At 48.9% G+C, this 16,335-nt stretch overlaps 1 protein-coding gene across 1 annotated transcript in view; it reads right to left on the bottom strand.

Annotated features, from left to right (window-relative positions):
- Nucleotides 1-80: 80 nt before the first annotated feature.
- Nucleotides 81-16,335, bottom strand: part of LOC148144758 (uncharacterized) — a gene marked incomplete at its 3' end in the record, with an annotated part of 211,087 nt that continues 194,832 nt past the window's right edge. The window contains exons 4-5 of the mRNA XM_087975437.1: nucleotides 616-869; nucleotides 81-531 (exon numbers count right to left, since the gene is read on the bottom strand). Coding sequence (XP_087831563.1) covers nucleotides 81-531; nucleotides 616-869 — 705 coding nt within the window. The remainder of the gene's footprint in view (nucleotides 532-615; nucleotides 870-16,335) is intronic.

Here is a 16,335-nt window from a genome sequence, read left to right as displayed (position 1 = left end):
TGCGATGGCACATGAACTCGCTGGTGGCTCCGCAAGTGGGAGGAGCGGGTGAAGCCCTTCCCGCACTTGGGGCAGCTGAAGGGCCTCTCCCCCGTGTGGACCCGCTGGTCGGCCAGCAGGTTGGAGACCTGGGCAAAGCTTTTCCCGCACTCGGGGCAGCTGAAGGGCCTCTCCCGGGTGTGGACCCGCCGGTGCCTCAGCAGGTAGAAGGAATCGCTGAAGGCCTTCCTGCACTCAGGGCAGCTGAAGGGCCTCTCCCCCGTGTGGACCCGCTGGTGCCTCAGCAGGGAGGAGGAATCACGGAATGCCTTCCCACACTCAGGGCAACGGAAGGGCCTCTCCCCCGTGTGGACCCGCTGGTGCCTCAGCAGGGTGGAGGAATCGCTGAAGGCCTTCCCGCATTCGGGGCAGCTGAAGGGCCTCTCCCCCGTGTGGACCCGCTGGTGGGTCAGCAGGTGGGCGGAATTGCTGTAGGCCTTCCCACACTCGGGGCAGCTGAAGGGCCTCTCCCCCGTGTGAACCCACTGATGCCTCAGCAGGTAGAAGGAATTGCTGAAGGCTTTCCTGCACTCGGGGCAGCTGAAGGGCCTCTCCCCCATGTGGACCCGCCGGTGCTTCAGCAAGTCAGAGGAATCACGGAATGCCTTCCCACACTCAGGGCAGTGGAACGGCCTCTCCCCCGTGTGGATCCGCTGGTGCCTCAGCAGGGTGGAGGAATCGCTGAAGGCCTTCCCGCACTCGGGGCAGCTGAAGGGCCTCTCCCCCGTGTGGACCCGTCGGTGGGTCAGCAGGTTGGTGGAATTGCTGAAGCCCTTCCCGCAGTCAGGGCAGGGGAATGGCCTCTCCCCGGTGTGGCTGCGCTGATGAATCTCCAGGGCAGATAGAAAATGGAAGCCTTTCCCGCAGTCACCACACTTCCATCGTTTCTCCACGGGGTGGGCATCCTCGGGTTTCTCCATGGCCGAGGTTTCAGCCACACACAAATGTGTGTGGAGCCCCTCTCTACCGTGAATTCCTCTTTCCAGGCTGTATAACTGCTTCAGGCTCCACACTCAGTGCGCTGCAATAGTAGGGTCTCTCATCCAGTCCCACGGATGCTGAAAACATGCTCAAACAGGAGCCAAACAGCTTTGCTCCTTCTCACAGAATCATAGTTGAAAACCGTTGTGGTCCCGATGGATTGAGTGACTGTCAGACATTGACATCAAAGTGAGGACTGCAGACGCTGGAGAGTCAGTGTTGAAATGTGCAGCGATGGAAAAGCACAGCAGGTCAGGCAGCATCTGAGGAGCAGGAGAATCGACATTTCGGGCATAAGCCCTTTATCTGTTGATTTTGAAACTTCCGTCTTCAGATCTTCAAATACTCTGTAAAAAGAGATTACAAAGGTCATCACTGCCAGCCCAGGGTAGAAATTCTGAACAAGGAATTCTACTTTCTGTGGAATATTTTCTTTTGTTATTCCACAAAATTGAAAGCACCATCCCACTCTCTCTCCCCCTCTGTTCTCACTCCGTTCTAACTAATTCTCCTGAAGGTGCTGATTCAGGATCTTACAGGGGCAGAAAAGCAAAAACGTCAAGACTGACTTCTCTCTGAATTTTGGATAATTCCACCTGAAGGTTAATATCTTTCACAACACTGGGATACTGCTGAGAGATAAGCAGGTCTGCTTTTGGGAAGCAAATAAAAACAAAGAGTTTGTGATAACCCCTTCCCTTCAGAGAATCCCCATAGTCTGGAAGCTGGCCACTCGGCCCAACGAGTCTCCACCCCGACCCTCCGAAGGGTAACCCACCCACACCCATTCCCCTACCCCTATTGATCAACATTCACCTCCTGATTAATGCATCTAACCTGCACATTCCTGGGCACTATGTAATTTAGCACGGTCAATCCATCCTAACCTGGACAAAGTTAAAAATCACACAACACCAGGTGAGTGTTCAATGGGTTTATTTGGAAGCATTTGCTTTCGGAACGCTGATCCTTCATCAGGTTGTTGCGGAGAATAAGATCATAAGACACAGAATTTATAGAAATGCATTATAGTGTCCTGCCATTGAAATGATATATTGAACAAACCTGGATTGTTAAGTCTTTCATCTTTTAGAATGGGTTGCAGTTATCATTACTCTGTAAATCCCAGAAATTCTTGTATAAGAATACAAGACTTATACGTGTTTATGTGCATGAAAGAGAAAAAAAAGTCTATTTCTGTGCTGTATATTTCTAAACTGTTTGATAACAGATGCTTTATTTCTGTTGCTGTCAATGTTGTTGTAAATCATAGCTGGGTACTAATAGTTAGATGTAAGGGAGACAAAATTCCCCAAGTAGGGCACCATATAAATCCCGGGAGATCCTATTTCTGGTTCACTTCATGAACAAACATTAAGCACGAGCCTGTATTCATTTGTAATTTTGTTCCATTATTCTTGTTTTATTCCCTGCAAGGATGTGGGAGAATTGTTAGATTTGGGTCAGCCATTTTGTCACATATTAAAAGTCTGGAAACCATTTTGACTCTCATCTTAGGGCCTGCTTGCTAAAGCTTATGTTTCCCAGGCTAAGCGGAGACGGTTGGCCTGCAGCTTTACTGCTCCCTGATAAACAAATTCTTTCCATCCCCCACAGTTGGCGAGTCAGGCAGGAGATACCCTGGTCCTGCCAGGTCACCGGCCGATATCCTTTGAGAGGGGAAATATAGAAGGTACTTGCTGCTTCTGTTGTGTCCAAAATAAAAGGGAAAGCTGGCCAGGGTCAAAAATGCTGTTAGAAATGCTGATACAATTCTCGCTACTCAGCCACAAGATACTAGTGTGAATACTCAACAGGGTCCTAGCATCTGGACATAATGTTGCTGAGAGCACTTGTGCTTTACAAAGTTAGTAATAATGAATTTGCTTGCCCCAGGGTTTTGAGAGGTGAAACCCTATTTGACAAACCCTGCACTCACACGGAGGTCCATGGCATGCTTCAAGATGCCTCTGATCTGTTCGAGTGCCCAACATTAGTTTTAATTGCCGAGTAGAAATCTGCAGTGAGTATAATTGCTCGCTTCAGGATGTCCAGACTTGAATGAATTCGACATACAGGACACATTGGGCAACTATTAAAGACTCCGTTGTACTTCCCCTGGGTTGTGGACTCATGTAGAGAAACAAATAACTTGATTGAAAACAGTGTTCGATTTGCAAATAGAATGGCTGAGAGGTATTTAGAGTTTGCACACTTGGTTAAGCAGCTATGCGTCACAGCCAGGATTTATGAGGCTCAACTCCCTAACTTGGGCTGTTCTGGAATGTGAGTGCCTCATTACCCTTGGAAAGTAGGAATAAATAAAAGCTGACAAACAGATATGAAGAAAGTTGGAGAATGTTACAGAGAGAGAGAGGTGCGTAGGGAGGGGGGGTCGTAGGCAGGCAGAGAGAGGGGCGCAGGCAGGCAGAGAGTGGGGCGCAGGCAGGCAGAGAGAGGGGCGCAGGCAGGCAGAGAGAGAGAGAGAGAAAGAGGCGCAGGCAGGCAGAGAGAGAGGCGAAGGCAGAGAGAGAGGCGCAGGCAGGCAGAGAGAGAGAGAGAGAGGCGCAGGCAGGCAGAGAGAGAGAGAGACGCAGGCAGACAGAGAGAGAGACGCAGGCAGAGAGAGAGAGAGGCGCAGGCAGGCAGAGAGAGAGAGAGAGAGAGAGGGGTGCAGGCAGGCAGAGAGAGAGAGAGAGAGAGAGAGAGGCGCAGGCAGGCAGGCAGAGAGAGAGAGAGGGGCGCAGGCAGGCAGAGAGAGAGAGAGAGGGGTGCAGGCAGGCAGAGAGAGAGAGAGAGAGAGAGGCGCAGGCAGGCAGAGAGAGAGAGAGAGAGGCGCAGGCAGGCAGAGAGAGAGAGAGAGAGGCGCAGGCAGGCAGAGAGAGAGAGAGAGAGAGATGCAGGCAGGCAGAGAGAGAGAGAGAGAGGCGCAGGCAGGCAGAGAGAGAGAGGCGCAGGCAGGCAGAGAGAGAGAGAGAGAGGCGCAGGCAGGCAGAGAGAGAGAGAGAGAGGTGCAGGCAGGCAGAGAGAGAGAGGCGCAGGCAGGCAGAGAGAGAGAGAGAGAGAGGCGCAGGCAGGCAGAGAGAGAGAGAGAGAGAGGCGCAGGCAGGCAGAGAGAGAGAGAGAGAGGCGCAGGCAGGCAGAGAGAGAGAGAGAGGCGCAGGCAGGCAGAGAGAGAGAGGGAGAGGCGCAGGCAGGCAGAGAGAGAGAGAGGGAGAGGCGCAGGCAGGCAGAGAGAGAGAGAGGGAGAGGCGCAGGCAGGCAGAGAGAGAGAGAGGGAGAGGCGCAGGCAGGCAGAGAGAGAGAGAGGGAGAGGCGCAGGCAGGCAGAGAGAGAGAGGGAGAGGCGCAGGCAGGCAGAGAGAGAGAGGGAGAGGCGCAGGCAGGCAGAGAGAGAGAGAGAGGGAGAGAAAGCCATGCAGGCAGAGAGACAGACAGATAGGGAGAGACTGCCTCAGTGCCAATACCCTGCAGCTTGCAGAAAGGTTAACACTTTGTAATCTGTTTTGAATGCACATTCTCCTGGGTCTGGCACTGAAATCACAGGGGAAGCCCCTGCTGAAGAGCACAAATTATGGTCTCAAATAGGGTACTCCCTCCACACCCGAACCAAAATCTGGGTGACCCCTGCTGGACTGGTTTGTATTCCTTCTTTGCTGCTGCTGCCTATTTTAGTTGATTATGTGCATTATTGTACACACTTGGGCAAGGAGGGAATGGTTAATACTCTGTTACAAACTTGTTGGCACCTGGATTTTCAGAAAGCAGCGAGGAAAAGAGCTGAAGCGTGTTTAACTTGTAAATTTTAGTTTGATCGTTCTGCCTTTCACTGCACTCTTTCTTATCTTTCTTTCACTAACTGTGTTTGATTGGGCCTGATAACCTCTAGTAAATGGGAATTACACTTTAATGCTTTTCTGTATACACAGTAGGTCAACCACTCTAGCTGCTGAGTATGTGCCCATATCCGCATCCATCCCAAACTCGTACCAAGCGAGCCCTTATGGAGTTTAAGCAACTTGCAGCTTTCTTTCCCCCTGCCTTTGGAACTGCTCGACTGGAAATCAAAGTCACCCCGCAGACAATCCTGTGCTCGGCTCAGTTCACTGTTGTGGCCCTCCTCTCCAGCGATCTCTCAGATGCCGAGATTTCCCCCTTACTGATAATGATTCCCAATCCCTGGAGCTGTCTGTCCCTGTCCTTACTGAACCCGAGGACTATCTGTCTGATCTCCAACCACCACCCCATGACAATCCCCCTTTTGCTGACACCCACAATCTCTTCTTTTTAATAAAAAGGAGGGACTGTGGGAGAATTTGACCAAAATTGCCACAAAACTGTGGCAAAGTCATTTTGTCACAAAGCAATGTTTGCAGTAAAATGTAGCCTGTTAACATAATGCTGTCTGAGCCTTGGCTAAGGAATTCTGTTTTGATAGCCTGACCTTGCAGCTGCAGACTGTCTCTGCTCCTCAGGCCATTAGACTGTGCTGCTTCATAGAATGATGGATTGGTTCTCTCTGTCCCTTATCAGTAATTCGAGCTGAGCTGAACCTGCAGAATAAGATAACATTCTGTTTTATAAACATTAAGAAATGTAGGTCTGGACAATGTATGTGAACCTTACAACTGCCCCTCAGTTGCATAATTAATGGAGAGTGGGCTTGTGTTTTACCATAAAACTTGTAACATTCTGTATTTTATTGGAATATGTCAGACTTTGTTTTGAACTAAGAGGTATTTCCATTGTCTCCTCTCCTGACTACTTTGCTTTAAACAATCTGACACACGAGTTACTTTGCCCCAACCATACTAATAGTTACATCGAAGGGAGAGAGAATTCCTCAAGTAGGGCACTATCAGAATCTTGGGAGAGCCCTATTTCTGGTTTACTTCCTAATGAATAAACATTAAGAACGAGCACCTATTCATTTCTAATTGTGTTCCATTTTTTCTTCTTTGATTCCCTGCTCTGACTATACTCTGTCCGGTTGATTGACTGGCTGGGAGATTGTGAGTTGGGTTTCAATTGACAATGTTTTATTGTTCTGGAAGGTATAAAAGGGGCTTGAAAGCTTCAGCAAAAATCCAGCAGAGCCGAGAACAGACTAACATCTTACTCTGTGCAAACAAGGAGATCAACAGAGGACAGAGAAATCAGGCCCTAAAACCCGAGCTGACACCAGACTACCCTGTGATCAGTGCTTTGATTAACAGTGCCAACCCTCTACCTTTACCTCGCTTCCCGTCTGACTACCCCCTCGATATTCAGGATCCAATCCTTGTCATCCTGAAGCCATGTCTTTGTAAGGAGTCTCCGATCATTATTGTTCTTTTCGGTGTGTGCAGTCAATTCATTCACTTTTGTTGCAATGCAGCACACATTCAGAAACATTGTTTTTAGTTTCAATTTTTGTGATCTTTAGAATCCAGTTTTGATTGCTGGAATATTTACTCTCCTTGTCCCTTTCTCTCGTTCTCTGATATTTATTTTCCACATCACTACATTGCTCACCGGCCTGGATTTGGATTGGCTATGCTAAATTGCCTATAGTGTCCAGGGATGTGCAGGTTAGGTGGGTTAGCCATGGGAAATGAAGGGTTATAGTTTCATTGTAATAGAAGCAGGAGTAGGTCATTTGGCCCATCCAGCCTGCTCCACCATTCATTTAGATCAGAGCTGATCTATCCATAGACTCAGCTCCTCCTCCCTGCATTGTCCCAACTACCCTTCATTCCTCTATCATTGCAAATACCCATTCAACTGTGATTTGAATATACTTAACGAAGCTGCCTGTACTGCTTCCTTGGGCTTCCTTCACTACTCACCAGGAAAAGGAGCTCCTCTTCATCTTCACACCGAACGCCACCTTCACTATCCTATCCAACTGAGACTGCATTTTCACGGAACTATGAACCTGCACTCCAAGGTCTCTTTGTTCTACAACACTCCCCTTAACTGTGTCAGTCCTGTCTGGATTGCTTGACCAAAATATAACACCTCAACCTCTCAAAATTAAACTCCATCTACCAGTCCTCAGCTAATTCTAATTTATAGCAAATCTCTTTCCTCTCTTATTCCCTCCAAGCTGAAAATCTCTATCCCACACACTCTCCCTCCATTCTCAATTTGCTGAACCTAATCCCTGCTGTACATCATCCTGAAGGGTCTGGTTCATGCTGGTTAACAGGCCTACACATTGAAACATACAGAATCCTGAACGGCCTGGACAGAGTGGTGTTGGAAGGATGTTTCCATTGATAGGAGAGACTAGAACCTAAGGGCCCAGCCTTAATGTGAAGGGAAAACCTTTGAGAACAGAGATAAGGAGAAACCTGTTCAGCCAGAGAGTAGTGAATCTATGGAACTCACTGCCACAGAAGGCTGTGGAGGATCCAGGTCACTAAGGATATTTAAGACTGAGATAGATAGGTTTGAGAATAAAGGGGGAATCAAGGGTTATGGGGAGACACAGGAAAATGGGGTTGAGAAACCGAGCAGCCATGATTAAATGGCGGAGCACACCCGATGGGCTGAATGGCCTCATTTCTGCTCCTGTGTCTTATGGTCTCTTGCTGTCCTGGACACAGAGAATTGGGAGCAGGAGTAGGCCATTTGGTCTTCTGATCTTGCACCAGCATTGAACAGATCATAACTGGATATGAATCTCCCAACATCTTGGTGCATAGGCAGGGACTTTTTTTCACTGGAGCACAGGAGGTTGAGCGTTGACATTCGAGAGATTTATAAAATCATGAGGGACATAGATGAGGTGAACGGCGGGTATCCTTTCCAGAGGGTGGGGGGTTTCAAGATTAGGCAGCAAATGTGAAGGTGAGAGGAGACAGATTTTAAAAAGGCAGGTGGGGCATCTTTTTGTACATGGAGAGTGGTTTGTGTGTGGAATGAATGTCCAGAGGAAATGGTGGATGTAGGTACAGTTACAACATTTAAAAGACATTTGAATAAGTACATGAATACAAAAGGTTCAGAGGAATATGGGCCAAACACAGGCAGGTGGAACTAGTTTAAGTTTGTGAATATAGTCAGCATGAACTTGTTGGACTGGAGGGTCTGCTTCTGTGCTGTATGACTCGAACTGTTCTGTACTGGTCTTAAAACCATGTTCTTGCCTTCCCTTCCCCTATAACCGTCCACTTTGTTGTTCAAAAATCAGATGAACTCAGCCTTGAATATATTCAATGACCCCCTAACTGCAGGAAGAAATCCCCACTTCCGATCCGAATTCCTTTTGCTGATTGCTTGCTGCACCTGTCTGACAACTGGCAGTGACTGGTGTAGGAGGACACTGAGGCCCCTTTGTCCATCCACACATCATTCCTGAAGAAGGGCTCGGGCCAGAAACATCAACTCTCCTGCTGCTTGGATGCTCTCTGACCTGCTGTGCTTTTCCAGCGCCACACTTTTCAACTCCGATCTCCAACATCTGCAGTCCTCACTTTCTCCACATCCCAATAAATCGCCATTTAAACAATACACCTCCTTTATGCTTTTTTTCCCCACAGCGAAGGCTATAACTTCACATTGTGGTACTGTATTTGTCATGTGTTTGACAGTTGTGGTCTTCTCTACACCAGGAAGACCGAGCATAAACTCGGGGAATGGTTCACAGAGCATCGCAGCCAGGTCCACAGAGGCCGTCCGGACTTCCCAGTCACCACCCATTTTAATTCCCCTTCCCATTGTGTTCTTCCAGCCTCCTGTCTGTTTTCCAGTGTCTCTCCTCCCTGGATTCAATCCCGTTCCTTTCAGTTGCTGCAAGTCAACAACTGAACCCGAGAATGAAAAAAAAAATGAAAAAGGGAGTGCTGTACTCACAGATGTTGGACAGAGGAACGAAGTTGCAGTCTGGACTGAAGCTCAGGGAGACAGAAACAGCAGCAGCACCAGCTTCAGAAGCTCATAGTCTACCTTCCGCTTTCAGACAGTGGGGGGGGGGGGGGGGGGGAGGGAGAGAGGGCTGGGCTTTGATTGGCAGGAGGACCACGCTCCTTCCTGTATTCCAGGGCTCACTATTGGTCCGTCAAAACAAGGTCGCCCGCGTTTTCAGCAAACAGCAATGAGCATGCGCAATGTTTTGCTGACACTAGCAAACCTGCGTACTACTTGCTAACACCGATGAGCATGCGTAGTGTGCCCTGTGGACAGATTGTAAGTGTTCAAATGCCAACAAAATAAATAAAGAGTGGAGCCGCAATTTTTTTTATTCTATGTGGCTCGACATTTTTATCCCCTTTGTGTTTTTATGTCTCTTCCCCATTGTGGGGGGAGGTGGGAGTCCAAAACTAGAGGGCAGAGGTTCAGGGTTAGAGGGGAGAGATTTATGAGGGACCTCAGGGCAACATTTTCACACAGAGGGTGATGTGTGTGTATAGAACGAGCTGCCGGAAGAAGTGGTGGAGGCTGTTACAATTCCAACATTTAAAAGGCATTTGGATGGTGGTATGAATAGGAAAGGTTTAGAGGGAATATGGGGCATAAACTGGCAAATGGGTCACTAGATGAATTGAGGATATCTGGTTGGCCTGGACTGAAGGATTTGTGGCTGTGCTCTGTAACTCAATTTCAACACAGTCAGAACCAATTTCACAAGACGAGGAATAGGCCATTCACCCCCTACAGCCAGTCCTGAGCTGTTGCCTAACTCCACATATTTGAATGCAAGTTTCAAAGATTTTACAGCTCTTAAAAAATTGAACATGCTTTCAGACTTTAATGATGTTTCTGAATGAGAATAGCTAAAATGATACAAATGTAAAAGATCAGTAATTTCAGAATGTAATTGAAATGCAGAGCTTTTCTAACAGTAGGTGTGACTTCTGTCTGTGTCCCAATGTCAAGTCAGCCTGATGTTTAAATTACTTTCTCGAATGTAATTGAAAACAAATTCTGGGATTAACATACCAAAGAACAGAAACCCATTCTAAAAGATGAAAGATTTAATCTAAACTTCTTTAATGCATCACATCTCCGTGACACTCAATTCCTTTGGCTATACGTTCTGTGCTCATGATCTCATTCTCCACAACCACCTGACGAAGGAGTGGTGCTCTAAAAGCATGTGCTTCCAAATAAACCTGTTGGACTATAACCTGGTGTTGTGTAACTTTTAATTTTGTCCACCCCATTCCAACGCCGACATGTCCACATCGTGAACGCAGCCCAAACATCCCGATGCTGCCAATAAACTTTACAACGCCGATGAAACGACAGACTCTACACTCCTGAAAAATGTACAATTTCAAACAATACTGGCTACTCACTCACTGCTCCATCTGATTTGCGACATTGGAAACTTAGTGCAGGAGGCTGAAAGAAATGAGCAGCTTTAAAACAAAAACCTCTTGGAGCTCAAAGCTTTCAGTGAGAGTCTGAGCCCGGTGGTTAAGTTCAGGTAACTTTTATTGTGACCCAACTTTGTTACAGCTTCAGATTCCCCAGCAAAAAGGCAGAGAAAAGGTAGCTGCTTTTTAAACAGCTCAAGGTCAAAGCCCACATATCTCCCCTACCCCACCTCACTGTCTTTATTATTGGACAGCACGAAGTTGTCCCTTTGTAATTGGATCCTCAATACAGCCTTAACCCGGAGGAAGTATTGCCTCACTCAGCAATTTCAACCCAAACCCTGTCTCCAAGTTTCTCCCCGCTCCTTTGCCAGGAAGGGGCAGTGTAGAGTCAACTGCACTGCTGTGGGTCTGGAGTCACGTGTAGGCCAGACCGGGTAAAGGGTGCAGCTGGGACAACTGAGTGAATCCTTTCCCACAACAGCAGTTTGCTTCCCTAAAAGGATGTGAGTGAATCAGATGAGGGTCCTACCCCACCCCCGAAAATGGTTTCATCGTTAGATTCGGAACTCCAGATTTCTGACCGAATTCCAAATCCGCCATCTGCTGCCGTGGGATTCGAACCCGGGATCCCCGGAACTGGTTGATCATCCGGTCAATAACAGCACTCGGCAGTCACTCCTTCAATCCATGTGAACTCACTGGTGCCTCCGCAGGTGGGAGGAGAGGGTGATGGCCTTCCCTCACTCAGGGCAGCTGAAGGGCTTCTCTCTGGTGTGGACCCGCTGGTGCCTCCGCAAGTTGCCCACCTGACTGAATCCCTTCCCACACTCGGGGCAACTGAATGGCCTCTCCCCCATGTGGAGCCACCGGTGGGTCTGGAGGTTGAAGGTATTGTTGAAGCCCTTCCCACACTCGGGGCAACTGAATGGCCTCTTCCCCCATGTGGAGCCGCCGGTGGGTCTGGAGGTTGAAGGTATTGTTGAAGCCCTTCCTGCACTCGGGGCAGCTGAAGGGCCTCTCCCCGGTGTGGATCCGCCGGTGAGTGAATAGGGTCAAGGCCTGGGCAAAGCCCTTCCCGCACTCAGGGCAGGAGAATGGCCTCTCCCCGGTGTGACTGCGTCAATGAATCTCCAGGGCAGATGGGACACAGAAGCCTTTTCTGCAGTCGCCACACTTCCACAGTTTCTCCACGGGGCAGAATTCCTCAGGTTTCTCCATGACGAAGCTTCAGCTGAACACAAACGCATGCGGGAGCAAAATGAGACATCAAGGCATTAATACAGACACCAGAGAGAAACTGAACTGATAGACATGGCAAATGTTGGTGGCAAGCCAGAGTCACAACGATATACAACACAGAAACAGACACTTTGGTCAAACTCTTCTATACTGGCCAGATATCCTAAATAAATGTGGTCACATTTGCCAGCACTTGGCCCATATCCCTTCCTATTCATATAGCCATCCAGATGCCTTTTAAGTGGTGTAATTGTACCAGCCTCCACCACTTTCTCTGCCAGCTCATTTCTTACACGCACCACACTGTGAAAAAGTTGTCCCTTAAGTCTTTTAATTCTCCATCTGCCTTGCCCTCACCCTAAACATACTACCCTCTAGTTGTGGACTCCCCTATCTCAAAGAAAAGACCTGGTCTAGTTACCCTATCCATGCCCATCATGATTTTATAAAAGTTTATAAGGTCACCCTTCAGACTCTGGCACGCTAGGGAAAACAAACCCACTCCATCCTTCTGTCCCTCCTCACCCGGGTAATTAAGTCCCATACCTGAGATTGCAGAGTCTGCTCCCTCCCTGGATTCACTCCAGTTGCTACAAGTGAACAGATTCCCAACCTCCCAATGTGAAGAGTTGCCTAACGGAGGGGTCTCAACTTCTGCCCCACCACCAAAATGGACCCGTTGGTTCTGGCAGCAGACACAGAGGAGTTCATCAGACGAATAAGACTCCGGGAATTCTTTCAAGGTGCCGGCAGTGATCCTACTGATGAACTGGAACAGTCATCACAGGGATCTGTAGAGGAGCGACCAAAGAAAGTGTCAACGTGGACCCCACCGGAGGGCCGCTGCCCTGGGCTTGACATGTATGCTCAAACTGTCAGGAAATATATAAATGCCAGATTCATCAGCCGTACCCACAAGGTAGAGCAAAACATCACCCGTTCACAGCGCAATGCCATCAACACTCTCAAAACCAATCACAATATTGGCTCCACCTTTATCTGCTGGTTTGATGACATTGTCATTCAGAACAGAACAGATTACTGAAAGGAAGTGTACCGACAACTGAACAACTAGGAACACTACAGGCAACTACCAGCTGATCCGACCAAAGAACACACCCGAGAATCAAACACACTGATCAGAACTTTGGATCCAATCCTTCAGAGTTCCCTACGCGCCCTCATCCCACGTACTCCTCATGAAGGCGACTTCTACTGTCTTCCAAAGGTACACAAAGCCAACACACTGGGACGTCCCATCGTGTTGGGCAATGGGACCCTATGTGAGAATCTCTCCAGCTATGTGGAAGGCATCTTGAAACCTATTGTACAGGGGATCTCCAGCTTCTGTCGCGACACTACAGATTTCTTCCAGAAACTCAGCACCCATGGACCAGTCGAACCGGGAACATTCCTCGTCACAATGGACGTTTCCGCACTCTACACCAGCATCCCCCACAAGGATGGCATCACGGCAACAGCCTCAGTACTCAACACCAACAACTGCCAGTCTCCAAACACCATCCTACAACTCATCTGCTTTATCCTCAATCACAACGTCTTCACCTTTGACAACCAGTTCTTTTCCCAGACACACGGAACAGCCATGGGGACCAAATTTGCACCCCAATATGCCAACATTTTTATGCACAGGTTCGAACTCGACTTCTTCTCTATGCAGGATCACCAACCAACATTGTACACAAGATACATTGACGATATTTTCTTCCTCTGGACCCATGGCGAGGAGTCACTGATAAAACTACACAGTAACATCAACAAGTTTCATCCCACCATCAAACTCACCATGGACTACTCTCGACTGTCTGTCTCATTCTTGGACACGTGCGTCTCCATCAAGGATGGACACCTCAGCACCACACTCTACCGCAAACCCACAGACAACCTCACAATGCTACACTTCTCCAGCTTCCACCCAAAACATATTAAAATAGCCATGCTCTATGGACAACCCTACGCATACGCCGGATCTGCTCAGATGAGAAGGAACGTGACGGACACCTGGAAGTATTCAAGGATGCCCTCACAAGAACGGGGTACGATGCTCAACTCATCGACCACCAGTTCCGACGTGCCACAGCAAGGAACCGTAATGACCTCCTCAGGAGACAGATATGTGCTGCAACTGACAGGGTCCCCTTCGTTGTTCAGTACTTCCCAGGAGCTGAAAAATTACGCCATGTTCTTCGTGACCTGCAACACATTATCAATGAGGATGAGCACATCATCAAGACCTTCCCCACACCTCCACTACTTGCCTTTAGACAATCACCAAACCTCAAACAGATCATTGTTCGTAGCAAACTGCCCGGCTCTCAGGACAACTCCATACAACCCTGTCATGGTGGATGCTGCAGGACGTGTCAGATTGTGGACATAGATACCACTATTACGTGTGGGGACACCTCCCACCTTGTACATGGCAGGTACTCATGTGACTCAGCTAACGTTGTCTATCTTACACAATGCAGGCAAGGATGCCCGGAGGCATGGTACATTGGGGAAACTGAGCAAAGGATACGACAACGGATGAATGGGCACCACACAACAATCAACAGACAGGAGGGTTCCCTCCCAGTTGGGGAACACTTCAGTGGTCCAGGACATTCAGCCACGGACCTTCGGGTGACCATTCTCCAAGGTGGACTTCGGGACAGGCAGCAGAGAAAAGTGGTCAAGCAGAGGCTGATAGCTAAATTCGGTACCCATAGGGGGGGCCTCAACCGGGACCTTGGGTTCATGTCACATTACAGGTGATCACCATTGCACTACACACACACACACACACACACACACACACACACACACACAGATATTCCTACACACACACACTCTCACATACACACGGACACAGGTACACACAGACACCCACACAAACCCTTATAGACACACACACTCACACAAGCACCCCTTCACACACTTAAGACACTCTGCACTCACTACATACACACATACACTTTCTCAGACTCACAACCCCCACCCCAGACAGACAGACACACACACACTCACAGACAGACAAAGACCCACATGCACACATATATTTTGTGGGGTGAATTTGTATTTGCAGGGTTACATTGTACTTTGCTCAAAACCTGCATGCATTCATGTAGAACTCTGAGCTCAGAAACTGCATGAATTTATGTAAAACTCCGTGATCTTACTTTTTAGATTAGAATCAATCTAAACATCATAGGATAGACAGAGAACACAGGGGAGAAAGTGAGGACTGCTGATGCTGGAGATCAGAGCTGAAAATGCGTTGCTGGAAAAGCGCAGCAGGTCAGGCAGCATCCAAGAAGCAGGAGAATCGACGTTTCGGGCATGAGCCCTTCTTCAGGAATGAGGAAAGTGTGCCAAGCAGGCTAAGAAAAAGTGGTAGGGAGATGGGACTTGGGGGAGGGGCGTTGGAAATGTGATAGGTGGAAGGAGGTTAAGGTGAGGGTGATCGGCTGGAGTGGGGGTGGGGGCGGAGAGGTCAGGAAGAAGATTGCAGGTGAGGAAGGTGCTGCTGAGTTCGAGGGTTGGGACTGAGACAAGGTGGGTGGATGGGAAATGAGGAAACTGGAGAAATCTGAGTTCATCCCTTGTGGTTGGAGGGTTTCTAGCCGGAAGATGAGGCGCTCTTCCTCCAGCCGTCGTGTTGCCATGGTCTGGCGATGGAGGAGTCCAAGGACCTGCATGTCCTTGATGGAGTGGGAGGGGGAATTGAAGTGTTGAGCCACGGGGTGGTTGGGTTGGTTGGTCCGGGTGTCCCAGAGGTGTTCTCTGAAACGTTCCACAAGTAGGCGGCCTGTCTCCCCAATATAGAGGAGGCCACACAGGGTGCAGCGGATGCAGTAAATGATGTGTGTGGAGGTGCAGGTGAATTTGTGGTGGATATGGAAGGATCCCTTGGGGCCTTGGAGGGAAGTAAGGGGGGGGGGGGGGGGGAAGGTGTGGGCGTAAGTTTTGCATTTCTTGCGGTTGCAGGGGAAGGTGCCGGGAGTGGAGGTTGGGTTGGCGGGGGTTGTGGACCTGACGAAGGAGTCACTGAGGGAGTGGTATTTTCGGAACGTTGATAGTGGAGGGGAGGGAAATATATCCCTGGTGGTGGGGTCCGTTTGGAAGTGGCGGAAATGTCGACGGATGATAGGATGGGGGCCAACACCTTCAACATATTGTCTAGCTATCACCATTGTTAACAGCTAACCCGAGAATGCAACTTCAAAAAAAAAGTTTTTGTGATTTACACATGAAAGAAGTGAAACTATCACTGATATAGATGAAAGGCTTAACAGACAATCAATGTTTCAATATATAATTTCAGTTACATCACACTAAATTTTTGCTATAATTTCTGTGTTACGATCGAGCCCTTCACTATCACCTGATGAAGGAGCGTCGCTCCGAAAGCTAGTGTGCTTCCAATTAAACCTGCTGGACTGTAACATTGTTTAAGGGAGGGAATATCGCTCTGAAACTGATCGGGCCACTTCCGCGTTGTGACGTCATCAACAGGATGAATGGGAGGAGCGAGAGCCGAGGACAGGGGGCGGGGTGATGACGACGGCGGGTTCCCGCACTGCGCCTGCTCCGGACAGCCCGCCGACCGGCTGGCCCGCACTGTTTGCAAAAAATCCCTTCCCATCAGAGAATCACCCCGCAGTGTGGAAGCAGGACACTCGCCCAACGAGTCCACGTCGACTCTCCGAGGAGTAACCCACCCACACTCATTGCTCTACATTTGCCCCTGACTCGTGCACCTAACC

This window comes from Chiloscyllium plagiosum, unplaced genomic scaffold (assembly GCF_037043375.1).
Source record: "Chiloscyllium plagiosum isolate Xiang-an unplaced genomic scaffold, Cpla_swu_hap1 HiC_scaffold_27, whole genome shotgun sequence".
NCBI lineage: Eukaryota > Metazoa > Chordata > Chondrichthyes > Orectolobiformes > Hemiscylliidae > Chiloscyllium > Chiloscyllium plagiosum.
The sequence above is the reverse complement of the archived record's forward strand: the minus strand, read 5'-3'. Positions and strand labels throughout refer to the sequence as shown.